The 27401-nt window shown below is 55.8% G+C and overlaps 1 protein-coding gene across 1 annotated transcript in view; it reads right to left on the bottom strand.

The window, feature by feature from the left end:
- Window positions 1-24222, bottom strand: part of PRRX2 (paired related homeobox 2) — a 51510-nt gene extending 27288 nt beyond the window's left edge. Inside the window, exon 1 of the mRNA XM_019969566.2 lies at window positions 23754-24222. Within this exon, the coding sequence (XP_019825125.2) occupies window positions 23754-24015 (262 nt within the window). The 5' untranslated portion in view covers window positions 24016-24222. The remainder of the gene's footprint in view (window positions 1-23753) is intronic.
- Window positions 24223-27401: the final 3179 nt, after the last annotated feature.

Genomic DNA, 27401 nt, shown 5'->3' with positions numbered 1-27401 from the left:
CTATGGTATGCTGGTAAATATTTTAACAACTGGCTCTCTGGGAAAGGGGACCCTTAATTTATAGTGTTTTCCAATTTCTGGAGGATAGATACTTCTACAACAGCCAATTTCTAGCTATAATGTGACATCAATTAGGGTAAAATTGTGTGGAGACACACCAGTATATAGTATTTCCACTAACTAGATATAAATAATCCCAAGAACATACCTAGATAACAGTAAAATGTAGTAAAATTACTAGAGGTAAGTTTTGAGTATATATTGCCTTTATTTTAAATATGTGCTGTGCTGTGCTTAGTCGCTCAGTCGTGTCTGACCCTTTGTGACCCCATGGACTGTAGCCCATCAGGCTCCTCTGTCCATGGGGATTCTCCAGGCAGGAATACTGGAGTGGGTGGCCATGCCCTCCTCCAGGGGATCTTCCCAACCCAGGGATCCAACCCAGGTCTCCCGCATTGCAGGCAGATTCTCTACCATCTGAGTCACCAGGAAAGCCCAGTTTTAAAAGTAACGTGTATAATTGTAAGTTTATATAATTTAACTTTCGTGAGCATCTGTATTTGACAACCAGCTTCCAAAATTCTGGAAATTTAACAGTTGGTTCTCGGGAGCCAGCTCTAGCTACACCACTGGGATTTCCAGCCCATCTAAGGGAAGTGGTCTCGGCTTTGCCTATTTCCTCCCATCTTTATCCACGTGCAGGCGTCTTTTGTCAGAGCTGGCAGCATGCTGCACAACCTGTTTTTGATCTGCAAACCAGGCGTCGTAGTGACTAGCAGCCCCCCCAGAAAATGGGGAGTAATTATGGAGGCAGAAAGGGGGAACTGGGGTCCTTAGTCCAAGCTGGGCTGGGGGGTGGCAGAGGTGGAGTGTTCTGAAAAAAGAATGGGACTTCCCTGGTGGTCCAGTGGCTAAGACTCGTACTCCCAATGCAGGGAGCCCTGGTCAGGAAACTGGATTCTGCATGCTGCACCTAAAATAATCCTGAAGACTGCAATGAAAGACTGAAGATCTTGCATGCTGAAACTAAGACCTGGGGCAGTCAAATAAATAAGTAAATATTTTTAAAAAATACTAAAGGAAATCAGTCCTGAATATTCATTGAAAGAACTGATGCTGAAGCTGAAGCTCCAGTATTCTGGCCACCTGATACAAGGGACTGACTCATTGAGAAAGATCCTGATGCTGTAAAAGATTAAGGGCAGGAGGAGAAGGGGATGACAGAGGATGAGATGGTTGGATGGCATCACCAACTCGATGGCCATGAGTTTGAGCAAGTTCTGGGAGTTGGTGATGGACAGGGAAGCCTGGCGTGCTACAGTCCATGGGGTCACAAAGAGTAACTAAACTGAACTGAACTGGAAAAAAAAAAAAGAATGCCAAGCCCCACCCCTCCAGACTGGAGAGTCTGACTCAACAGGTTTTGGGTGGGGTCTGGACATGGAACTCACTGACAGCTCTCTAGGTCATGCAGCTGTGTAGTCAGGGTTGGAACCACTGACAATGCCAAGTGCATGATCACTGGCTATTAGACTGGCCTAGAGTCAAGTCCCAGCTGCAAGCCACTTACCCAAAATGAGTTTCTTCATGTGCCAAATGGACATCTCCCTCCAGGATTGTCATAGGTGATATCTCAGGTAACCAAGCACAGTACAGGTACAGGGAGGGAGAACGGGAAATAACCATGGATCCTGTGCACATGCGAGGAGAGATTCCTGTGTGCAGGGCACCATGCCAAATGCACCACCCTGGGAGATAAGCATTTACTCCTCTTTTACAGATGAGGATCCAAGGCTCAGGGAAAAGGAGGACTTGCCTAAGGTCGTCCAGTGAGCTGGAGCAGTGTCAGGATTCAGACCAGCGCCGGCAGCTTATGACTTAGGAAGTGAGTGCTTTGGGGGCTCAGAGAAGAGCTGGGGGTGGAGATGGCAGGAAAGCTTCAAAGAGGAGGTCTTTGGAGAGGAGATGGGAGTGTGCAAAGGGGTACAGGAGTGTCTCCTTGTGCCATGGGACCAGTACCACTAAGCCAGGGGCCTCTTAAAAACCAACAGTATGGAGCATTCCTGGCCTCATGTATACTTCAGCTCTTTTCTCTGAGACCCTCCTTATTCATAATTTATGGGAAGTCTCAGCAGAGTGGGGGCTTGCCATTTCATTCTATAAATGAGATAGGGATGCTAGGCTCAAAGTCACACAGGTGGTATGGCAAGAACTGGTTAACAGTGGGCTCCTACTCATCCTACAAGACCCCACTTGAAAAACCCTGCTCCACAGAACCCCTTGTGCACATGTCTGCTTCAGCCTCCTCATACTAGCTTCTGTATTTGGTCCTCTATCTCACCCCCTACTAGGCTATGAGCTCCAGGTGCCTCTTTGGATGTAGTATAACTGAAGGGTTAGTTGCTCAGTCCTGTCTGACTCTTTGTGATCCCATGGACTGTGCCTGCCAGGCTCCTCTGTCCATGGAATTCTCCTGGCAAGAATACTGGAGTAGGTTGCCATTCCCTTCTCCAGAGCATCTTCCCGACTGAGGGGTTGAACCCGGGTCTCCTGCATTGCAGGCTGATTCTTAACCATCTTCAGCCACCAGGGACTGAAGAGAAGTAGAAAGAGCAGAAGAAATGTGAGCCTAGGGAGCCTTCCTGGCCTTTCTCCTTCAGCATCAAATAGACCTTGTCCTGACATTGATGTGCTTCTTGGAGGAAAGGTGAGATGGATGTGTATTGCACATGTTTAGGGAGTGGGGAGGAAGCTCCAGACAGAGGGACAGATGCTGAGATGGACAGCTCATGCTCAGTGACCACACCACGGAGCCTGGGTCAGACAACCTCCTTTCACACCATGAGACCCTTCCAGTCCTCAGGTGTTAGTTGCTCAGTCATGTCAGACTCTCTGCGACCCCATGAACTGTAGCCCACCAGGCTCCTCTCTCCATGGGATTCTACAGGCAAGAATATGGAGTGGGTTGCCATGCCCTCCTACGGGGGATCTTCCTGACCCAGGGATAGAACTTGCATCTCTTACGTCTCCTGCATTGGCAGGGAGGTTCTTTACCACTAGTGCCACCTGGGAAGCCCTCAAAGCCTTTTTCATCCACACTCAGTAACAGTGCACAGCAGGTGCTAGCACTACCTTGCTTTACAGGAGAAACAGGCACAGAGGGTTGGTGTTCCTGCCTGAGCTTGCCCAACTGGGATCTGAGCTAGAGTGTGTCTACTCGCTCTTACTCCCTGGGCCTGCTACCTTTCTGCTCCCCACATCTCAGGTGGATAAATAGGAGTAGCCATCCCCTGTGGGGTCTTATCATGACTGCATGGACTCAGGGACAGTGACCAAAGTGGGCTGCAAGGGACTTTCTCAGTGGTCAAGTGGTTAAGACACCATGTTTCCACTGCAGAGGGCGGGGGCTCGATCCTTGCTTGGGGAAATAAGATCCCGCATGCCACAAGGCTATGGTTTTTCCAGTAGTCATGTACGGATGTGAGAGTTGGACATAAAGAAAGCTGAGCATGGAAGAATTGATCCTTTTGAACTGCAGTGTTGGAGAAGACTCTTGAGAGTCCCTTGGACTGCAAGGAGATCCAACCAGTCCATCCTAAAGGACATCAGTCCTGAATGTTCATGGGAAGGACTGATGTTGAAGCTGAAACTCCAATACTTTGGCCACCTGATGCGAAGAGCTGACTCATTTGAAAAGACCCTGATGCTGGGAAAGATTGAGGGCAGGAGGAGAAGGGGATGACAGAGGGTGAGATGGTTGGATAGCATCACCGACTCAATGGACATGAGTCTGAGTAAACTCCGGGAGTTGGTGATGGACAGGGAGGCCTGACGTGCTGCAGTCCATGAGGTTGCAAAGAGTCAGACACGACTGAGCGACTGAACTAAACTGATGCCACAAGGTGTGGCCAAAAACTAGGGAAAAAGAAAGGGTAGGGGAGCGAGTCAGGCTGCTGGTTCTGTGACCCTGGCAGGTCACTGCACTGCTCTGTGCTCAGTTTCCCTGTCTGTATAGCATGTCACTGGGCTTCCCCAGTGGCTCAGTGGTAAAGAATCCACCTGCATTGCAGGAGCCACAGGAGACACAGGTTCGATCCCTGGATCAGGAAGATCCCCTGGAGGAGGGCATGGCAACCCACTCCAGTATTCTTGCCTGGAGAATCCCCATGGGCAGAGGAGCCTGGCAGGCTACAGTCCATGGGGTCACAGAGTAGGACACAACTGAAGCAACTTGGCATAGCATGCCACTCATGATTGTGGTGAGGATTCCATGGGATGATGCCTGGAAAGTGGTCAAGACACAGGACCCACAAGTGTCTCTGTGGCTGACAAGCACTTGGTCAGCCCTCTGTATGGGTCACCTATCCAGAGGGGTGGGTTGTATAGGCCAAGCTCCCAGCCAAACCAGGGGCCCCTCTTTGCCCCTTCCCTTCCATGAAGCATCTCTGAAGGCTGAATGCAGCCCACGTCTCAGGCTCCAGGACTGAAGAAGCAACCTGCCCCCGTCATTCTACCCCACCCGCCTCCCTCTATCCCCCTCTGCAGGGGGCTGCACGGCAGGGGGCTGTCCCTCAGTCAGCACCAATCAAATATGGAAAAGAGCCTGCAGCAGGCTGGGTGTATGTGTTTGATTCTTCCCTAACCAGGGCCTGGCCCCCACCTGGGCACCTCTGATTTCATTAGCATTCTGCCCAGCTTCCCCCCTCCTCCCACCAGACCCACCAAGGCCCCCTACTCAAAAAATCAGTACGGTGGAGGTTTTTTTTTTTTTTTTCAGAGAGGAGGGGAGGGAGCCCCAGGTGGAGGAAGGGTAGCTGATTGTGAAGATGAATTCCAAACCTCCTGATGAGCAGGGACCTCTTTCTAAGCTGGCCCTACCAGGGAGGGAACCAAAGGGAGGGAGGTGCCATCTCAGATACATCCTACCCCCAAGCCCCTGGAACTTACACGAGCCCAATAGCACCTCCTTACAGTCTGCACCCTCTATACCTCACTCCCCTCACCCTAGTCCTGACCTGGAGAAGAGCCAACGCACAGGACCAGAGTCTAGAATCCATACTTAGGAGCCCCTGTCCCACCACAAACATCCCACCAGCCTCACTGTGTCACTTCCTGTCTTCGCGTATGCTGTTCTCTCTGGCTGGAATACTTTCCCCACGAAGCCCGATCTAGTCTTCACCTCTCAGCTTAGGCACCACTTCCTGTAGGAATTCTCCTGTCACTACTCAGAAAGGCTCGTCTGCCTCCCCAGATGCTTCAGTAGCACGGCCTAAACTCGCTTGGACTACACCAGTGTTTCCATCTGTCCCTCTCCAGGGTTCTCTGTGTTGATAGCGGTGCCCACAAGGTAGGTGCTCAGGAAACACTGGATGGATAAATGAATGAATGGGTCACAGCCCATCTCAGTTTAGCCTTTAGGCTCACAATGCCTGAGGTCCAGGTGCTTTTCAAAGTCTGATCTTTGGGACACCTGAAATACAGTTTCTTATTGGAGGCAATACGAGCAGAAGGGCAAGTAACAAATGGTTAATGACATGTGGACCGCGCAATGACTGCATGTCAGCTGGACACCCAAAGTCCACCTCACCCTTGGCTGTGTGTGGATGAAGTCTATTTGACCCGGAGTGATTGATGGTATGGGAGGGGGACACTGATACGTAAGGGGGCCCAGCAAGACTCTCGTGGGTAATACATGTGAAGCCCATGAAGCAGGGCTAGCGCTGTTTCGTGAACTCTACCTTGTGAATGTGCGCTCTGCTGTGTCCAGAAGCATCGCTTTGGAGGCAAGCTCCCTGCATTCCCGGTCCAAGGGGTTCGGTTGAAGTCCCACCCCCCACAGTCCAGCTTTGGCCAATCAGCACGCAGCTCCTCTGCGGCCGCTGTGATTGGCTCAGAGTTGGGCAGGGACCCGATGTGGCAGCAAGATTCAGACAGACTCTGGCTGCTCCATTGTTTAAGCTCGGGATCGAGTCGTGCCTGAAGTTCCACCCTGGATGTTTCAGTTTTGCACATTATCTTAGCTTTTCAAAGCCACTTGGGGCCAGTTTTCTATCCGTTGTAGGTGCCAATCCCGACTAGCATGCTGCCCAAACCCCACCTGGACACTGGCAGAACTAGTAGAGTGCCCCTCACACACATACTGGGGGAACCCCCACCCCCAAGTCTGCAGTGAGTACTGCACCGAGGGACTTGTGGGCCTGCGTTTAGAATACTCTCTCCTCTGCTCCCAGTCCCTCTCCTGCCTTGTTGGCTGTTCGTGGTTCCCTCTCCCGATTAATTTGGGATGTGTTCAGAGGGGCTCCCGTTAGCCACAGCCTTGGGCAGTGGGGACGCGAGAATGAGAGGGCTCTGGGCTGGCTGTGCAGTCGGGATGGTGACTTGTTTCTGAGCCCCAGATGCTCTGTGCTTCTCAACTTAGTCGCATTACCGACCTAGCAATTAATGATCTGTAGAATCCATCCGCCTGCCAACGCAGGAGACTTAGGTTCGATCCCTGGGTCAAGAAGATCCCCTGGAGAAGGTAATGGCAACCCACTCCAGTATTCTTGATGGGAAAGCCCACAGACAGAGAAGCTTGGTGGGCTAGAGTCCATGGGATCACAAAATCGGACACGATTGAAGCGACTGAGCGCGCGCGCGCGCACACACACACACACACACACACACACACACAGAGGCACACTGTGCCATTATCAGTTAATTGACTGTCTCCTGTTACCTAGAAGCTCCTAGGGGCGATGGGCGATCTCTACGGTGCCCGCACAAAATACAGGCTCAAGAAATACATGCTGAGTAGAGGAGCCTCTGATAGCTTCTCTAAAGATGAGGGGTGAGCTTGTACCCTCTGGGGTTAGTGCGGGCCCCTTTAGGGAGATGATGCGTTAACTGCTATGAAGGGGGTCCCGGCAAAGGCTCCCGGTGGAGTGACTTCGGCCAAAGAAGGGACATTAAAGATGGTGCGGCAGGCATGGGCCCAACTGGAGGAGAAGGGGAACAATGCAGGCCATACTCAGAGGTCTCCATGCCAGAGATGGAAGCCCCTCCCCAGAGCTGCTCCTGCCCCGGCCCCTGTGTGCCCAAGATGGGGGAGGGAGGGGAGTGCTGAGTTCCCCAGGATGGACACAGCCGCTGCTGAGAGAAGGGTGGTCACACTGCCTGCACGCTCCCCACTCCATCTCACCCCAAACTTGCCAGAAGATGAGGGGAATAAACAAGCCCCACCCACACTGTCCACCCCAGGGTGGGGCTAGGGGTGGAGCAGCAAGGGAGCCATCGCCTTATATGGAGCTAGTTTGGGTTAGACAATTCCCATGCTCATGCTGGGGAGACGAGGGACCCTGGGGACCAGCAGCTGCCCGGGGTGTGGCTGGGTCCCCACACCCACGCTGTCTCCGGGACCGCCTGCGAGTTGCTAATAATAGCAATGGCGGCAAAGGTGACAGCAGCAGCTGGCCATGTGCCAGGACTACGTGCAAGGCTTCCTGTCTCTGGACCCTCACCATTCACTCGCCCTTATTCCCACTTGACAGATGAAGAAACTGAGGCTAGGAAAGGGTAAGCCCCAGGCCCAGGAAGTCAACTGGGGTCAGTCGGACTCGCTGGCCCCACTCTGGCCCTCCTCTCCCTAGGGCCCTTGGGTGCATTAGGAGGCCTCTGGCGTACTGCTGACCCCCTGGAGCTGCTGCCCTCCTGCCAGAACCCAGGAGAAGGTGGGAAGAAGAAAGTGTGCATTGCAGAGGGCAGCCCCCTTTCCCAAGCTCTGCTGTTCCAGTTGGAAGTAAGCAGCAAAAACATTCGCCACAGTCCCCAAGAAGTTTCCTTGAACTGAACTCTCCAGAGGCCCACATTCTTCCGCGGGGGGCTCCAATCTGGCCCCTGGGTGCCACAGGGGACACGTCCCACCCGTGGCCTCAATGGAATGGGGCTCTTCCGGCTTGTCTCCCTCCCCGCTGATCAGGGCTCCATCCCACGCTGTCTGCCCTGTCCGCAGACCCACTGTTCACTTAGATTTCCATCTGGTTTTGGTTTTAGGGGGTGGAGGAAGGGGAGGGTTTAGGGAGAAGCTAAGAGCTGGCACCCGATGGAGGTTAACCCGCTGCATTTGCTTCTCTTCTTGGCGCCCCAAGCTCTGTGCGTTTCCCCCCTGCCATCCGCCTCCGCAAATCTCAGGGCTGCTTGATCATCACATAACCTGTTTCTGATGGACGGTTAGACATCAGAGCCCTGGGCAGAAAAAGGAGCCAGCATCAAGATCAGCTTTCTCAGCATTCCAAACACCATGTCTAAACCAGCTTAGCTCAAGCCAGAGATCAGCTGAGTGCAAGTGTGTGTGTGTGGGTGGGTGTGGGTGTGTGCACGCACACATGCAAGTTCTAGATGTGTGGTGAGAACCCATCTGTAATTCCCGAAGGAGCGTATCTGAGTATCTCAGTTTTCCTCCCCAAGCCATCTTATCCAGCGACCCTCTAGAAGTTGCAATTAATCTCTAATTTGCATTTTTAACCTCAAATGCCACATTATAAAAATAGTTGTGTTTTATAGACGGTATTTGTCATGAAATTATACATGGTTACAATTTATACCATGGAAAAGAAAGCAAGCTGCTCTTTCTGCACGGGGGAATGCCAGCCTGGGTCTGCAGCAAAGCCCCATCCTCCTAGAGAGGGGACCCCAGGTCACTGGGCAGAGCTGGGCAGAGGCAGAGGGCTCATGGTCCTGGGTGTGCATTGGATAACTTGACTCCTTTTTAGAAAGCATCATTAAAGAGCCAGCAGCTCCTGGGACCCAGAACTCTATTCCTGATCTCGACTCCTCTTCCTGCGGGGTCTTGGGAAACTTCTCCCGCCTTGGTTTTTCCATCTTTAAAAGGGGGTTTGACAGTCCTAAACTGGGCATCTGCTTCTTCCCAAGTGTCAGGGAGCATGAGAAAGAAAACATATAGATGTTTACTGCACGCCTCCTGGAGACCAGAGGTGAACCCCTGCCTGCTTGACTTCATCAACTCCACTGAACAGCCCAGGCCCCAGGTACCGGCATTGTGCCCATTTTGCAGATGAGGAATTTGAGGCTCAGAGAAATGAGGCCCTTTCCCAAGATCATCCGGGAAACGGGGGCGAGGTTGGAGCTGGAGTCCCACAGCTAAGCCAGGCAGCATGCCCTGCTTGAGAAGGTGGGGGACTCCCTGGGATATCGGGGCCAGCTCTCTGCTTCTATGCCTGGGTCATTGTCAAGCTGCATATGAACAACAGGAGCAGGCAGTCCCTGTCCCAGGATCCTGGCCGCCTGCCTGCCTGGGTCAAGGAGCAGTTCTGATTTCTGTCTGGCAATCCTCTGCCCGGCGCTCTCACCACTCTCATCCATCCCTTTTTAAACAAGCCAAGAAAGGCTGGGTGAGGTCGGAGTCAGCACAGCCCAGGGGCTCCAGGCCAGCAGGGGTGGGGAACACCACGAAGACAAGGGTCCAAGGCCTGGAGCCCCCATGGCCTCCATACACAGCCCATCTTTCTGGGTCTCCGCTTCCTCCTCTGGGAAATGGAGCCATAAGACTGCCTACCTCCTGGAGGATCTGGGAGAAATTAATGAGATTTACACAGAGGGCTGAGCACAGAGCAGGTGTGCAATAAACGGTCCTGACTGTCGGGGTCTCGGTGATGATGAAGGGGAACACACTCCAAGGCCACTCAGCGCACCCCAGTCATCCAGCCCCCGACTCAGCCACAAGCACCCCATACTCCCTCCACTCCTCCTGGGAGGCAGGGTTTGCAGTCAGCCTGGGCCTACCTTCCTCATCTTGTCAAGGAAACTGCCATCCCTGAAGCCCTGGTGTTGGGTCTGTGACAGGTGCAGTTGCCCCACTGATGGGAGTGGCGAGCCCCACTCTGGGCAGGGGGACACCCTGCCTCGGGTTCTGCATGGCTCCTGGACCCACCCTTTCCTGACACGGGTTCTTGGATCTCAGAGAGAAGGTGTGCTGGGGCAGACAGACAGCGCTTGTGGTCTGCTCCTTTGGAGATGGGGTGCCCACGAGGCTCTGGGCAGCCAGGACACAAGAGGTGTTCCCAAGTTAGCCATTCACTTCCCAGATGACAGGAGACATACCAGGGTGCTCTGCGCACCCCCAGTACCCACAAGGGGCACAGAAAGCATTCCCACCCCTCCTAACACAAAAACTGCCAATCTTGAAGCAGGCCTTGCTCATTGGTCCTCTCAGTGGGACTCCCTCCCACTTCCTCTGCTCCTGGAAAAGCCCCTCTCTCTCTCTTCTGGTGTGCTGAACAACATGTGGAATCTTAGTTCCCCGACCAGGGACCGAACTTGTGAACCCTGCATTGGAAACATGGAGTCCTCTGTATCTGCTGTTCCTTCCATGTGGAGCACCCTTCCCAACTTCTTCTGGTTAACTTCACTCATCCTGTAGAGCCCTTCTGAGAATCCACTTCCTCCAGAACGCCTTCCCTGAACCTCCAGACCAGGTAGGTGACCCCACTATCTGTTCTCATCTCCTTTATAGTAGAGATCACACGTCTTTGTTTCTTGATGGGACCCCAGGATCCAACCCTCAGACTAGCACGGAGTAGTAGATGCTCAAGAAATATTTCTGGAAGGGAGGCTGGAGGGAAGCCTTCCCCATTTCCTCCCCTTGGAGCTCTGATCTGCCCCCAGCTTGAATCCACTGCAACGGCAATAGATTCCTTTAAACGACGACCCCACTTTCAGCCGCATTAGATCTTGGCCTTTTCTTTTTTCCCTCCCCGTGAAACCAGAGTAGTTCATTTTTACTTCTTGTCTCCAGCAATTTCCCACTTTGAGCTCTGACACTCTCCTCGCTTGGGGGTTTGGTGGCAGGGCAGCCGGCTCGGCAGGAGAGGCTGGCCTTCCAATTAGAACATGATGTCTCTCAGAAACTCGAGATTCCCAAAGGCTGGGGGCCCTCCCAAGCCGCCCCCAACTCCCACATCACAGCATAGCCCAGAAGCCCTCTGTCCTGGCAGTATGGGTCAGACTCTGCACAGGGATGTGTCCCCGGAAAAGCAGTATCTCAGCCACTGTGGAGCTTTGGGGTAAGAACCGAGGGAACCAGAGGGACAGTCCCTCCCTGGCAGGGGCTGTGCTGATTCTAGCAAGAGGACACTACAGGGCTTCCCTGGGGGCTCAGCGGTAAAGAATCCGCCTGCCAAGAAAGGAGACACAGGTTCGATCCCTGAGTTGGGAAGATCCCACATGCTGCAGAGCAATGAAGACCTGAACACCGCAACTATCGAGACTGTGCTCTAGAGCCCGCAAAACTCAACTACTGAGCCCATGTGCTGCAACCACTGAAACCTGGCAGCCCTAGAGCCTGTGCTCTGCACAGAGAGAAGTCACCGCAATGAGAAGCCCGAGCACCGCAACTCGAGAAAAGCCCGAGCAGCAACGAAGACCCAGTGCAGCCAAAAACAAATATTTAAAAAGAGGACACTGTGGCTCTTGGGCCATCTGAGGGCTCAGCACAGAGTGGTCAGCGTTGAACCTGGGCTCTGGGGACCACAGTGTATTTCCTGAGTGACCTTGGGCAAGTCACTTGGCCCTTCTGAGCCTCAGTTTCCTCATCTATAGTGAAAGTCGCTCAGACTCTTTGTGACGCCATGGACTGTAGCCCACCAGGCTCCTGTGTCCACGGGATTCTCCAGGCAAGAATACTGGAGTAGGTAGCTGTTCCCATCTCCAGGGGATCTTCCCAACTCAGGGATTGAACCTAGGCCTCCCGTATGGCAGGCAGATTCTTTAAGGTCTGAGCCACCAGGGATAATACCACACCTGCCTCATAAGGCTGCTGAGAGAACTCAGCATGAGGCAGCTTGTGAAGTCCTGAGCTCGGGCCCAGACAGAGGTAAAGAACTGGGCATCAGGGTGCTCCTGCCTCTGCTCCACTCGCTGGTTAGGGACAAGCATGATCAACCTAGACAGTGAGTTAAAAAGCAGAGACAGCACTTTGCTGACAAAGGTCCGCATAGTGAAAGCTATGGTTCTCCCAGTACGGATGTGAGAGCTGGACCATAAAGAAGGCTGAGCATCAGAATTGATGCTTTTGAACTGTGGTGTTGGAGAAGGCTCTTGACAGTCCCTTGGACTGCAAGGAGATCCAACCAGTCCATCTTAAAGGAGATCATTCCTGAATATTCATTGGAAGGACAGATGCTGAAGCTGAAATTCCAATACTTTTGCCTCCTGATGTGAAGAACTGACTCATTGGAAAAGATCCTGATGCTGGGGAAAGATTGAGGGCAGGAGGAGAAGGGGACGCCAGAGGATGAGATGGTTGGATGGCATCACTGACTCGATGGACATGAGTTTGAGCAAGTTCTGGGACTTGGTGATGGACAGGGAAGCCTGGTGTGCTGAGGTACATGGGGTTGCAAAGAATCGGACACGACTGAGTGACTGAACGACTCATCTGTCCAGTGATGCCTCAAACAACAGGTGTGTGCATGCAATGAATGAATGAATCAGTTCAGTTCAGTCGAATGAGTAAGTGAATTAATGAATTACATCCAGTGTTCTGGGAACCAAATAGCAAGGCATCGCTTGGAAGGGGACTGGGAGGGATGGAGTTTCATATATAGTCTTTTAGGGGAAGGTTGGAGAAAGCAATGGCACCCCACTCCAGTACTCTTGCCTGGAAAACTCCATGGATGGAGGAGCCTGGTGGGCCGCAGTCCATGGGGTCGCTCAGAGTCGGACACGACTGAGGGACTTCACTTTCACTTTTCACTTTCATGCATTGGAGAAGGAAATGGCAACCCACTCCAGTGTTCTTGCCTGGAGAATCCCAGGGATGGGGGAGCCTGGTGGGCTGCCGTCTCTGGGCTCGCACAGAGTTGGACACAACTGAAGCGACTTAGCAGCAGCAGCAGCAGCAGCAGGGGAAGGTGGAAAGACCTGTTTTCTGTAGCCTCATCACGAGGGAAATAGGGAACAAAGGGCCAATTTCTCTTTTCTCCCATTTCTGGGACGTTTTCCTGGCCTTTCCTCCCTCGTCTGAGATGCACACCCCCGCCACCTGATTTGAGTTGTGAGAACCGTGCTTCAGGTCCTGGGGGAGGCAGCCACGTGTCCAGCCACGCGGGGAGGACCTTGCATCTTGAGGCATCTCTTGCTTCAAAGCCCACGGGGTTAGAGGTGGGGGGCGTGGAGGGGTGCTGGCCTCAGGGAGGGCAGGGCTGGGCTGTACTCTCTCAAAGGTGAGTCCATCCTCTGCCATCCGCACAGACCAGGCATTCCCGAGGGCAAGGGGCACGGCAGATCCAGGTCTGAACATCCCCCTCACTTACTACATCCTCAGTTCATGCTTCATGGGGTCATGAAAAAGATGCAGACTCTGAGGCTCCAAACCTCGGCTCCTCCGCCCACTGTGGGCCCTTGGGTGAGTCACGCAACTGCTCAGAGCCTCAATTTCCCCAGCCGTCTTGAGAACGGCAGACCCCCCATATGACCTTCTCACGTGATCAGCTACTCTACTTCCATCACTTCCCTAAACCCTTAAGACCACCCCGCAAGGGGCACGATTCTCCTCCCCTTGACAAACACGCTCAGAGAGAAGATGACACTTGCCAAGGTCACACAGCTGGCCAAGCCCCAGCCCCGGCCCTTGAGTGGACGGCTGAGATGCCCTGTCCAGAAACTATCCCCTTGCAAAGAGACCCCTGGATTACTGGTTCTCTTCTGCAAGAGGAGAGGCCTGAAGACTGGGTTGGAGGAGGATGAGAAGGCAGAGAAGGAGGACCCCAGGTCCACAGGGTCCTGGAGGGGAGGCCCAGGAGGGAAGGGGAGGGGTGCCAGGGACTCCCAAGGGCCCTTGCCCACCTGGGGTGGGGGGCGGCCAGGGCCTGAGCCCTGGACGATGCCGGCTGCCCGCTGGCTGGACCGGCCGCCTGAGGCACCATCTTGAGAGCATTAGGGGCTGCTGTTCACAGATGTTTTCTGTTACATGTTATTTGTTAGTCTAATGAAAGGAGGTGCACGGGCTTTCAAGACCTCGGAGTTCTGCGGGGGTTTTATATGGGAGGCCCGCGCAGAGCTCTGGCGGCAAGAGGAGGCCGCGAGGCCCCTGCCAGGCGCGCCCGGCGGCTCCTGCTTTGATTCCGAGGTTTGCAGCCATCCGCGTGGTAATTCTAGCTCTGGTTAAATGTCATTTTTAATAACGCCATCTCTGGCATGTAAACGGCTGCGCCCGCGGCAACAGGGGCAGCTGGGAGGGGGAGGCTGGTGTCGGGGGGTGGGGGGGGTGGTGGAAGGACAGGCAGGGAGGGAGGCGGGATTGGGGACCAGTGGACAAAACCCCCAGGGGTGGTGGTCACCGTCCTGGGGGCATGGATGCCCTACCCTGTGGACCCTGCTGAGGAAAGCCTGCAGCGTTGTGAGGGGCAGAGAGGGTGGGGGGACAGGGAGGAGCAGGCCAGACAGGCCAGACAATGGGAGGGGGCTTTTCCAGTGACAAGTGATAGAGACCCCCCAGCTGAGGCTTCTGACCCCCACCCCCGACCCCGTCACCCTGGCAGCGAGAGGGAGTCAGGATGCTCGAGGGGAAGAGACAAAATCTTCCGCATGGGAACGCCCCCTTCAGTCCAGCTCTTTGGGAGCCTTGGGCTGGCACCCAGTGGGTGCCCGCTGAGTGCTGGGAGGTGCTCAACAGTGATTGTGCTCCCCTAGACCCAGCTGTGAGGCTTCCAGTGCAGTCAGGTCTCTGGGGAGGCGGAGGCTGGGCTGGGCCTTAGAGCAGCAAACACCGCCCCCCACACACATACTGGCCCCTTCTAGATGCTTCCAAACGATGCCAGTCTTCCCTGGCGGCTCCAGTGGGCCTCTCCATCCTCTCACGAGAGGACCATTATCCCTGCAGGCAAACAGGAGGACGACAGAGGGGCAGAGTTAACCCTGGAAGGAGCTTCCGAGAGCACAGCGGTGCACACGCTGTGATGCCTATAAAAATGACTAGCCGTTGTTTAGTCGCTCAGTCGTGTCCGACTCTTTGCGACTCCATGGACTATAGCCCTGCCGGGCTCCTCTGTCCGTGGGATTCCCGAGGCAAGAATCCTGCAGTGGGTTGCCATGCCCTCCTCCAGGGGCTCTTCCTGACCCAGGAACAGAACCCAAGTCTCCTGCATTGGCAGGCAGATTCTTTATCACCGAGCCACCTGGGTAGCCCCCAAAATGACTGGGACTGTGCCAAACGCAGAGGCCCAGGTCCAGGCTCCAGAGGGTTTCCTTCCATAGGCCGGGACATGGGAACATGCATTTCACCTGCTCCCAGGGTGATTCGAATGCAGTGATTCCTGGGCCCAGGTGTTGACAAACAGAAGGTCCGACTCCCTCACCAGGGGACACTGAGGCACACAGAGTCAGGGAGTGTCCCGAGCTGTAAGGCTGGGCAGGTCCTGGTTCCTGACTCTTAGTCCTCCTCCTCCCGCCTCCAGGGCAGCCACAGCACAGGTGACACGCCCTTGCCTCGTCATCTCAGCTCTGGGTGGAAAAGCCTTTGGGGAAGCTTCCAGGTCTTGTAGCCCCTGGGCATCCCGCTCTCACTGCCCTGACCTCCCCCCAACCCGGAACCTTCTCCAAAGACCACAATGCCCCCAGCATCCCCCACCACCCATCCTCAGGCCGCCAGGTCCCAGCTTCTCGACTCCTCTGCAACTCATCGCCCCAGCATCCTTCCAAGGTCCCCACTGCCCATGCCCTGGCTGCACCTCCCAAGCACAAGAAAGCGGAAAGGATCACAAAGAGGGACCCAAAGTAATGTCTTCCAGAGCCGGCTTCACTTTTAGGACGCAATAAAAAATATCATGAGCCGTAAAGGGCCCCAGGTGGACGGCGTCCTGTCATCACGGGGGGCCCCTCGGAGCCGGGCTGGGAGCAAGCGGCTTCCCACATGTGGAAGGGACACGGGGCGAGGGGCCTGGCTGGCAGGGTGGGGCGGCCCAGCCCGAGCATCAGGGTCACGTATTCAGTGACCTTCATTCCCAGGACACCTGGAGATTCCCTGGCTCCCGGGGAGGCATGGCCTCTCGCTAGCAGCAGCTCGGCTCCCTCTGGGCGGGGAACACCCTGCCCCCTTGCCCCTGGGGGCTGCCGGGCACCCCCATCTCCCTGCGTCTGCTCAGCATGGGCGCCTGCCGAGACCACTTTTCCCAACTCTGTCTAAACAGGAAGCTCCCACGGTGCCTTTCTACTCACCACCTCGCAAAAGGCACTTAACCCCTGGCCCTGTCCAGGCGCGATCTGGCTGCAATCTGGCTGCTGGTCTGTCCACCAGCGGCCTGCGGCCACCCTGGCCGTCAAGAGCCTGGACCTGATCATCTGGGCCAGGCTGGAGCCTTCGGGACAGGGGTGTGAGGGTGGGTGTGGGTGCAAGTGTGTGTGTGTGTGTGTGTGTGTGTGTGTGTGTGAGAGAGAGAGAGAGAGAGCGTATGTGTGTGGGAGTGAGTGAGCAGGTGTGTGTGTGGTGGTCGTGTGTGTTGGGGCGGATGGTGTGTGTCCCTGTGTCCGTGTCTGGGAAAGCCACCATGTGGCTCCCAAACGCCAGCCAGAGTTATCACCGACCCACCGCAAAATGAGGAAAACAGGGGCAACTTGCAAGCTTTCTGGTTAAGTAAGTCTGTTTTAAGGACCATTCTCGACTCTGAGATGAAGATGCTGAGAGGTCTCGCTTGGATAAAAGGATGGGGGCAACAAGATGACAGTTGTTGTCAGTAAATGGCTTTTCTTGGCCACTTAAAAATGCATTTCAGTTTATCTTTAATTTTTTGGCCATGCCACCTGGCATCCCATCTGGGGACTGAACTCGCGCTCCCTGCTGTGGAAGCATGGAGTCGTAACCCCTGGATGGCCAGGGAAGCCCCTCTTGGCAACTTCTAAAACTGCCCCACTCTATGCCAGTTCTTTGAAGTGCCTGGAAATTCTCACCAGGGCTTGAGATCTGAAAGTCTAAGCAGCTGGTAGGAGCTCAAGGCGAAACACATAGTGGGTGATCGGAAAATAATTGCTGAATGCAGTGAGTGAGTGAGTGAATGAGTGAGTATGGGAGCAGAGGGTAGACAGGAAAAGAAGTCCTACTGATGGTCCTCAGTCAGGGACCCTCCACAGCTCTCCCCTGTCCATGAGGCCATTCTGGATGTTTCCGGGCAGGACTTCCACTCACTCTTACATCTTCCAAGCCACCCCTCCCCGCTACAAGCCAGACAGTCCCCATGCTGCCAGGCCTGACCCACCTCACCCCCACCCCCAACCCCGGGACCCAGGTCACACTGCTGAGAATGTGGAGAAGACCCCTCCCCTGGCTGCCTCGCGGTCCCCTGAACACAGCCTACGCCAGCCTGGGAGTGGACACCCCTGGTCAGAGCACCCAGCATTCTGGGGGCTCCAGGAGTAGCTTTGGCCAGCAGTGGAGGGCGGGGGTTTGGGGACAGGCCTGGGCTGGAATCCCATATTCATTTGTGTGACCTTGGCAACCACTCAGCTTCTCTGAGCCTGTTTCTCTCTCCATAAAATGGGTATAATAAAAGGACCCACTTCTGGTTGGTGTGAAGACAATGAAGGGTGAAGCACGGGGGTGCCCTGGCCAGCAAACAGTAACTGGTCACCCTCACCACGTACCATCAAAGGCACCTGCCTTCCCCTCCACTCCCACGGCCTCTGGCCCCAGGGTGCCACCCTGGTCAGGTTCCAACGCCGAAGCTCCATTTGTAGGATGTGTTCAGGGCAGCACTGGCTCCTTAAATCACTCCCAAGCTTCACTCCCACCTGAGATTAGCCCCTGCCCTTTGGATCTGGCACACCAGGAAGGCCTCCCAAGTTTTGCCTTGTTCAGGCCGACCTCACATCCCTGCCCAGGACAAGACACTGGGAACCCTTCCTCCCTGCCTCTATCCACTTAGAAACCTAACACGGCTGAGGGTCATCCCAGTGCCCCACTCCGTGCCAGACCTCAGGACCTCCCTGACCGCTTTGATCCCCAAACAAACCTCAGTCTCCCCAGCAACCAGGTAGGGCTTCCCCTGCCCCACCCCTCCAGCCCAAACACTCGCTGTGCAGGAGAGAGAGGCCTGGACAAAACAAAGCCCCCCCCACCTCCCCAGCCAGGAGACCTCAGGCAGGTTACTTTGCCTCTCTGGGTTGCCCCCATAATAGGAATGGCAACCACTAGCCCGGCCTGACTCATAGTAAGCATCGCCATGAGCTGTAAAGGAGGCCCTTTATTGAGCACCTACTATGCTCCGGGCATGGTCTTCCACACCCTATAAGGGACATCACTGTCCATCATCCCCATTTCACAGATAGCAACACTGAGCCTCAGGGAGCTTCCTGGGCTTCAAGGGGGCCAGCAGGGATTATCACTACTGCTGCAAAGTCACTTTTCTGGAGTCTTCTGGAAGGGAACAGTGGAAGCTCCTGCCCTGTTGAGCTTCTGTTCACAGGGAAGGACCCTTGTGGGAGTGTCCAGTGGTCCCAGGCCCCCATGCCAGGCTTGCAAGCTCCACTCAGATGATCTATTAAATAGAGCAGCAAGACCACCCTGGAACCATGGGCAGTGCACGAACTAGCCAGAGTCCTCCCTGCTGACAAAAAGCCCGAGATGCAGATCACTGGCCCCTCCTACCAGGTGTCCAGCCATTCTCAGACTGAATGCCCTGGGCTCTCAGCTCTACGCCTGGTTCCTACACCTGGTTCCTCAGCTCTCATCACTCCTGTCTCCCTGCTCCTGGGCATGTGCTGAGGGAGGCTCTCACCTGTCTGGGGAGTCCAGGCTCAGCCAGGACCCAGGCCTCAGAGACGCCACCTCCCTGGGGAGATAGGCCCATCCCAGGGCAATTTCTCAGCCCAGATCGAATCATGGAGGAGAGACAGGAGGTGCCCCACAGACACCTGCGTGCTGCTTCCCATCCTTCAGGTTGGGGCCCGGAGGTCACACACGGAGAGGCGAGCCAAAGCCAGGAGCTGGACCCGGGTGTCCCGACCGCCCTCTTCCCGGGCTCATTCACAGTGGATCGCTGTCTCCCCACCCGTGCCCCCCAGAGGAAATGGATGGAGGGAAAGGAAGGAAGGGGAGGAAGCAAAGCAGGCTTGTCTTTAAAAGGTCGGTTCTGAAGAAACACTTTTGTCTTTATCGCCTACCAGCCCTGCCCCTGTCTCGCAAGCTGGCACCTGGTACCACCCCCATCTCCCTTCTCCACGGCCCCAGAGGCTGCCGCTGCCACCTTTCAGAGCCAGTTAGAGGGAGGCTGGCTAAAAAGTCAGATGTGGAAAACAGTACGGCGGTTCTCAAAAAACTCAACATAGAATTCCACTCCTGGCCCCTCAAAGAACTGAAAGCAGGGGCCACACCGGTGTTCCCAGAAGGATCATTCACAATCGCCCGACGGCAGAAGCAACCCGAGTGTCCACCAACGGGGATACGGGGAAATCAAATGTGAACTATTTGCAACACGGTGGGATACTGCTCAACCTTAAAAAGGAAGGAAATTCTAACACCTGCTACGTGACGTACACATCGTGAGAACGTCATGCTAAGTGCAATAAGCCAGGCAACGGAAGGACAGGCACTGTACGATTCCACATCTATGAGGTCCCGAGGGTTGTCTAATTCATAGACAGAACTTAGTGGTTGCCAAGGGCTGGGGGAGGGGGGATGGGGAGTTAGTGCTCAATGGGGGGCAAAGTTTCAGCTGGGGAAGACGGAAAACGTTTAGGAGCTAGGCGGTGGGGATGATGGTACAAGGATGCGAATGAACTTCACGCCGTCCAACTTGACGCTTCAAAACGACTGAAACGGTAAACGATGGTAGATGGTTTACTAGAAAAATCCAAAAATGAAAGGCCAGCTGGCCCATCTCTCAAACTCAGTGGTCCCTTCAGGCCTCCCGCTTAGATACTTGGCCTTGCCTGCCACCACTGGCAAAGGGGAGAGGGACGTGCCACCCAAGCCGGCCGTGCCCGTGGCTTCCTTCTGCCCATCAACAGAGGTGACTCAGAGAACAGCTCCGTGGGGGTAGCCCAAACCCCCGGCCCAGGGCCCCAGCCCACCCCAGCTCAGCCTGTGCCCTCAGGCTCCAAGGGCCCCACTTGAATCTCTGAGAAGGGAACCCACTGGGTTCGGGCATTTTTCCTAAACAGGTCGCGGCCCCAGTGGGGCCAGGCAGCCTCGCTGGGTTGCAGGCTTCATCCCTGCCTGGCTCCAGGGGTTTCGTTTATTTTCAGTGCATCCGCATTCCTGATTCCGCCCTGCCCACAGGAGGGAATGTTTTAAGGAAAATCTCAGTTATTAATGTGGTTTCTTTTGTTGTAAGTCACTGCGAAGGCAGCAAACGAGAGTTTATTTTCCTAACGTGCTTGGCATAGCTTGGCGCCCCGGCCCAGACCTCAGCGTTTGACTTGGGAGGAACCCGAGACCCTGGTTTGCTCTGAGTCACCGGCGAAGCCACAGCCTTCCTGGTCAGTTCCAGGGGGGAGCCTGGTCCAGGGAAATCATTGGCAAGAATAGGCTAGATGTACTGATGACTTTGTGAAACGAAAGACTGAAAAATCTATTCAAAAATTTTTGAGACTGCTAACCAGACAGGTTGAAAATACATCAATTTTCTAACTCATTGGTTTCCCCATTAACCTTTATTTTTCTAATAAGGGTCACCCCATCTCTTTACGGGCTTCCCAGGCGGCACAGTGGTGAAGAATTCGCCTGACAATGTAGGAGATGCAGGTTCGATCCCTGGGTGGGGAAGATCCCCTGGAAGAGGAAATGGCAACCTGCTCCAGTATCCTTGTCTGGAGAATCCTGTGGACAGAGGAGCCTGGCGGGCTATAGTCCATGGGTCTGAAGAGAGTCAGACCCAACTAAGCGACTGAGCATGCACGCACCTCTATTCGGTTTCAGTCGCTGCCTTTGGATCTGGAAACAGCTCCAGAAGCCACAAGAAAAACCTACTTCCAAGCGTGTCCAAATCCTCAGCGAGGGGCCAGAACTGGAGGATGAAACCTCAGCCTAGGGCCCACAGATGCTGGCCTGGGGACCAGAGTCCCAGCACCCTGAGGTTTGGCTGCCCGCTTATTAAAGGGGCCCAGTGACGCAGGCTGGGCTCATGAGGATGGGGACGAAAGGTCCCTTCTCCTCCACCTTTGGAGACTCCATGAGTTGGGAATCCAGCCGCAGTAGGAGGGGGCACCTGCTAGAAAGAGGAAGTAGGGGAGCAGGGCAGGGTGCCAGTCTCTCTATCCACCTTCCTGCTCGGGGGCCCGGACCCCTGAGCAAGCCAAGGGATTCTCTCTCCCAGGCCTGGGGGCTGCCCCAGAACACCCCCAGCTCTGCCCCCCTGCCGCCTGGCAGCGGGCACCACTGGAATGCACCCAATTGGCCTTGGGGAGCTGCTTGACTCGACATAAAACATTTGGGTTTCATGGCCTAGAGATTTGTTTTCAGTCTAAGGAATGAGTATAGGGTTACCTCCTTTTAATTTTGCCAAGTAAGGACATTAAAATAAACCCATCTCCGGACATTATCCCTGTTTCATAAAAGAAAGTGCCTTTTAACACCAAAAGTGAGCTAGGAAAGACGCAATCTCAAACAGAGAATTCTTTAAGCTAGGTTTTTGAGCTTCAGGAACTCTCTGTAGTGTCCACATTGGGCTTCCATTTGTCTGTTGAGGTCTGGAGAAAATGTCCCCAAGGGCCGAGGGCCGGGAGGATGGAGCTGAGGTCTAGAGGGTGGGGGCTTCTTGAGCCTGGCCCTGATTCTGCCTGGGGCCCCCAGTCCCTCACAGTGATGGAAGGAGATGTCCACCTCTGGGGGGCAGACTGGCCACTGCCCTCGGCCCTGTCCCACCAGAGCCCACACACGGGGGTCCTCTGTCCCCAGTGCCTGGGAATTCCCCATGTGCAGAAGAGAAAGGGCTCCCGGGCCCTCAGTGGGGGAGACGCGATCCCGGGGGGTTGCTGGGAAGGCCTGGGGGCTTGGGGGCTGCCAGAGGCCCTGGCCGAGCACTTGTGACCCCAGCTATTCTGGGACTCCCCCAGAAAAGCCCCCCACTTGGAGCCCTTTTAGGCTGTGAGCAGGAGAAGCAGGGCCATCTCCTGTCCATCCCCACGGCCACGGCCAGGACTTGAGGACAAAGCCCGCCTGGCCTCCTTCCTTCTCTCTCCACCCCACCTGTACTCCTTCCTTTTCCTTTCCTGCCTTTCTTCAATTTGCTCCTCTTTCTGTCCCCAGCCCCCAGGGGTCCCCCATGCCTCAGGGGAAACTCGGAGACCTCCCCTCTGCCCTGCTGGGAAGCTGGCTCAGAGCCAGCAGGAGACCCGACGGCCACAAACAACCAGCCGGCAGGACCCACCAGACACCAGGAAAGGGCACTCCACTTTTCTCTTGGCCCAAACCAGACACCATCCATCCTTCCACCAGGGAAACCCCAGCTCCCAGGAGGGGGTCAGCCTGATTCCTGATCCCCTGGGTGGGTGAACAGAGGCCAGAGGGGCTGGCGAGAGGTGGATGGACACCACTGGGAAGGACTTGGAGGCCATGGCATGCGGCTGGCGCCAGGCGGGCATGGCATGACATGTCTGAGACGCACCATGACAGTCAGATGTGTGTCGGCCGTACCTCTCGGGTACACCCAGGCTCCTGGACAAGGCTTCCGACAAGGCTGATGACACCTCACCTTTTCCTGCACCTTCTCTCATCTGATAAGTGGGGTACGCAGCCACCCTGGGCTCCTTGCAGACCCCGGAGGCTGGTGCAGGAAGTTGGGGACCCCAGGGACAGGTGGGAATGCTTCTGGAGTCAAGTGGGTGACTCTTAATGGGCCTAGAGTCTCCAGCAGGTCTGCCGGCTCCCCAGAGCTAGGAGAGCCAGGAGTGGTCTCAGAGGACCCCCACACTCCTTTCCAGGGCCAGGGGTGAGCTATGTGGACTCCAGCCCTCCCCCTCTCTCCAGCAAACTCTCCCCGGCCAGGATCTTTGCTTTATCTTCATCTTCTCCTCTTCCAGCCACTCCCAGCTTCTTACCAAGGGCTCAAGACCCTGCAGTCCTCTGTGACTTTTTGACAAAAAAAAAAAAAAAAAAGCCACTTGGGTGGGTTGTTTGTTTTTAAAGCCCCTTCCTGATGACCTTTAACCTCGGCAGGGTAAGAGAGGCCTAGCTGGCTTTTCAGGGCTGGGCCGCTCCCCCTAGGGAGCTGCTAGAAGCGGGGGCAAACTGGAGGGGGAGGGCAGCATCGATACCCTAGCCAGGGCACCCTTCTTAGAAAAGCCTAGCAGGGTGTCCTGGAAGAGAGCGGGGCAGAGTTGGAGACCCAGCTGTGCGACTAGGTCTCTTCGCCCCACTCGGAAGCCTCAGTTTCCCCAGCAATAATCGCACCCACTTCTCCCAGGCTGTTTGGGAGTGGAGGGATCAAGGGGTACCAGCCGGGGCAGGGCACAGGGCAGCACAGCGCCCTGTTCTCCCAACGACTGGAGGTGGATCTGGCCTCCCCCAGCCGACAGCTCCCGTCCCGTCCATCGCGGACATACAACCTCAGCGAGGGCGGCGGCGGCGGCGGCGGCGGGGGCCACGCCAGCCGCTCGGGAGGCGGCGCCCAGCGCCCGCACCCCCGGAGGTCCCGCCGCGACTTCTCCTTCCCAGGCCGGGCTCCGGCAGAGCCAGAGTCCCCGCTTCCGTCGCCGGTCCCGCGCTCGCCCCTTCGGGCCCACGAGCCTCTGGCCCCGCATCCCCGGCCCCGGCCCCGCGCACTCACCGTCCTGCGGCGCCGCCTCGCTGCCGCTGCTGCCCCCGGACGGCTCGCGCGCCGCGCCCTCCCGCGCCTCGGCCCTGGGCGCGGGGCGCGCCGCCAGCCGCCCGGCCGCCGCCACCTCCTCCAGGTCCAGGAGGTGGCTGACCGTGAAGTTCTTGCGCGCCTGGGCGCAGTCGCCCGGCCCCAGCGCGGGCGGCGGCGGCGGCGGCCCCGGGCCTAGCGCCGGCTTGTCCGGGGCGAAGGCGGGGCCGGCCGCGCTGTCCATGCCCGCGGGCCGCCCCGGGGTCGCCGGCGGCGGTGGTGGGCGCGGGTCCGAGGCGCGGGTGGCAGGCGCGGGTCGGAGCGAGCGCGCCCCGGCCGCCCCGCGCTCGGCCCCGCTCCCGGCCGCCTCTTGGCTCCGCGGCCCGCCCGGCGCTGACGTCGGGGGAAACCAACTTTCTTCCCTCCCCTTCTCTGCCGCCTCGCTCGCTCCCAAGTTGCTCCGACGCGAGCTCCTCCGGCCACACGCCCCTTCTTGAAGCAGACCTCGCCCCCTGCCTCTCCTCCTCCCCCTTCTCCTCGCCTCGCCCGCCCCCACCGCTCCGACTGCGGGAGGGAGGGGGTCCCGCGCCAGGCCGGCTGGAGGCTGGGGGCGGGGAGGGGGGAGAAGATAGTGGTGTCCTTCTTTCAGCGTCCCCACCCGCATTTGGAGGAATGGCAAAGTTCAGTGTTTGGGTATGTGTCTGTCTTTTTTTTTTTTTTTTTTTAATCCCCCAACAAGTGTCTGGAGAGGTGACAGTGGAGGGATTAGCAGCCCCGCTTCCATTTACAAATTCCTCCGCAGGGGACTGGGGGAGCGACTCTGGGGGAGACGGATTCCACGGAAGATCTGAAACCTCCCAACCCACCTTTACCCCCATGCGCCCTAATGCTGCCGTCCCTGCCCAGACGGAGGAGAGTCCTGGGTCCGCCTGGTTCATACCACCTCGCGCCAGGGTCTCTGCCCCAGAAGGCAGTACATCATCAAGCCTCTGGGGGTGTACCATCCCCCTAGCCCACCTCGGGGATAGTCCAGGCCCTCCCCAAGGAAAACCAAAGCAAGAGGAAGGAGGTTCCTCCCCTGCCCCCCTCCCCAGAATTCCTAGTTTACACACGGAAGATGGATAGATAGCCAGACGACAGCCAGACTGACAGATGGGTGACAGAGAGTGAGAGAGAGGCCTGCCTGGGTCTCTGCTCTTGTTTTTGTTTTGCAAGGAAAGCACAGAGAAGATGCCCCCGGTGGTGAAGCGAGACTGTAAGCCATCCAGATGCTGCTGGTCTTTCCCCAAAACTGCTCTTGGAGGCCTGGCCTTCCATTGTCCCCTCCACCACTGCAGAGCCATAACGTTTGAGCAAGAAAAATAAGCCCCCAGAAGAAGACCTTCAGAAAATCCTTTCTGGGCTGCTGCAAAGGAAACCCAGCCTGCACACACCCCTGAAAACCTGTAGACGGGCAGCCAGGTTCTGCATGAGCCAGGATTTTTCCCAGAAAGGCATCACCCCCAAGATGAGGCCAGGTGTCCCCCACATGACCCACAGCCACCCATAAGAGCACATGCAAGGGTAGGTTGAGGACCTGGAAATGATGAGAGATGAGGTTCTTCTTTTTTTTAACTTGTTTTATTTTATCGGTCATGCCGCAAAGCACGTGGGATCTTGGTTCCCTTCCCAGGGGTAGAACCCCCACCCCCAGCACTGAAAGTACAGAGTCTTAACCATTGGACAGCAAATTCTTCTTTGGAAAGTTGCCCAACGAGTGTCCAATGAGAAAGAGATCCAGGGGCTCCAGGGGTCCCCAGCGCTGCCCACATGTGAGTGGTTGAACGACTTTCTGAGGGACTGAGCAGGGTGGGGCAGTGACTGGATTCTAGGAACTGCCTGGAAGAACCTCCCCCCGCTTCACCCCCGGCCCCTGCTGGAGCACCCAGCAACCGAAGGGTAAGGAGCACTTATCCCGGGAAAAGCACAGCGTTCAGAGCAGCATTGGTGTAGGAGACCAGGTGCCAGGCCCAGTCCACCATGCACTGCTGTGTGACCTCAGACATGTCCCTCCCCTCTCTGAGCCCTCCCCGCCTTGTGAAGTGAAGTGAAGTGAAGTCACTCAGTCGTGTCTGACTCTTTGTGATCCTGTGGACTGTAGCCTACCAGGCTCCTCCATCCATGGGATTTTCCAAGCAAGAGTACGGGAGTGGGTTGCCATTTCCTTCTCCAGGGGATCTTCCTGACCCAGGGATCGAACCCAGGTCTCCCACACTGTAGGCAGACGCTTTACCTGTCTGAGCCACTAGGGAAGTCCTCCCTTGTACAAGGGGCTTAATGCTGCACCAACTGCTTGGGCTCTATGGGCATTCCATCAGACTGCAATCCTGGGCGTATGGCCTAGAACACAGGACACTGTCAGCGTCAGCCTGCAGAGCTGGAAAGGGCCTGAGCATCATCCGGGTTCAAATGCAGACCTTGCATCTCCCCGCTGTGAGCCTTGCTGCTGCTGCCAAGTTGCTTCAGTCGTGTCTGACTCTGTGCGACCCCATGGACTGCAGCCTACCAGGCTTCTCTGTCCATGGGATTCTCCAGGCAAGAACACTGGAGTGGGTTGGCAGTCTATTAATACTTGCCTCTCAGTTGCCGCATCTGTAAAATGGACTCTTAGGGGGATTCAGTAGGTTGATATGTGTGGGGCACCTGATACCTGGGGAGCAATCAATCAGTGTTAACAGTTACCATTTTTAGGGGACAACCCTGGAAGTCCACTGGTTAAGATTCCACTTGCCAATACAAGCGACACAGGTTCCATCCCTGGTCCTGGAAGATGCCACATGCCACGCGGCCACTAAGCTCACGTACCACCACCGCAAGGAGAAGCCAGCGCACTCAGTGAAGAGCGGCCCCTGCTCGCCGCAAGGAGAGAAAACGCGCAGCAGAAAAGACCCAGCGCAGCCGAAAAGATAAATAAATAATACTTTTTTAAAAGATAAAAAAATAAAAACATTTATTCCAAGAAGTCATGGAAGGCAGTGATGGCAAACTCAAGCTTTAGGGCTAAGGGGACACCAGTCTGAATCTGTGCACTGCCATTTACTAGCTGTGTGGCCTTGCAGAGGTCACTTGCTGGTCCTCCCTGAATGTGATCTGTCATCTGTATGATAAAGGGACCGATTTGAAGGGATTCTTGTGAATTTGGCATTCTTCATGTTGTTGCTAATTCCCCTGGCCAGTCCTAGGGCTGGTGGCTGGGGCAGTACAAGGATGGCAGAGTAGGGCAAGTGGCATTGACTGCTATTCTATAGCTCAGCACTTGAGCAAGAGCTCCAGGCCTGAGGCAGTCTGGAATGCACCCCAGGAAACTCCAGTTAACCTGGGAAGGATGGAACTCATTACCCGAAAGGGATACAGCTAAAAGATAAATGACTTCCATGGTGATTTAGATAAATCCTGTGATGCTAACCCAGAGTGGGCAATGAAGGGAGAATAAGATCCCAGTTTGGAACGTCTCTGTTCAGCGAGTGGTTATTGAAGCAGGCCCTGATCTAAGCAGTGTGGAAGGGGAGGAAGAGGAGGGAGCAGAGAGAGCCCCTGCTCTGCGGTGAGAAGCTGATCCTCGGTTGGCACCTCTGTTCGAGACTGGCTTCT

This window comes from Bos indicus, chromosome 11 (genome assembly GCF_029378745.1).
Source record: "Bos indicus isolate NIAB-ARS_2022 breed Sahiwal x Tharparkar chromosome 11, NIAB-ARS_B.indTharparkar_mat_pri_1.0, whole genome shotgun sequence".
In the NCBI taxonomy this organism is placed as follows: Eukaryota; Metazoa; Chordata; class Mammalia; order Artiodactyla; family Bovidae; genus Bos; species Bos indicus.
Note: the sequence above shows the minus strand (reverse complement) of the source record. Positions and strands in the feature narration are given on the sequence as shown.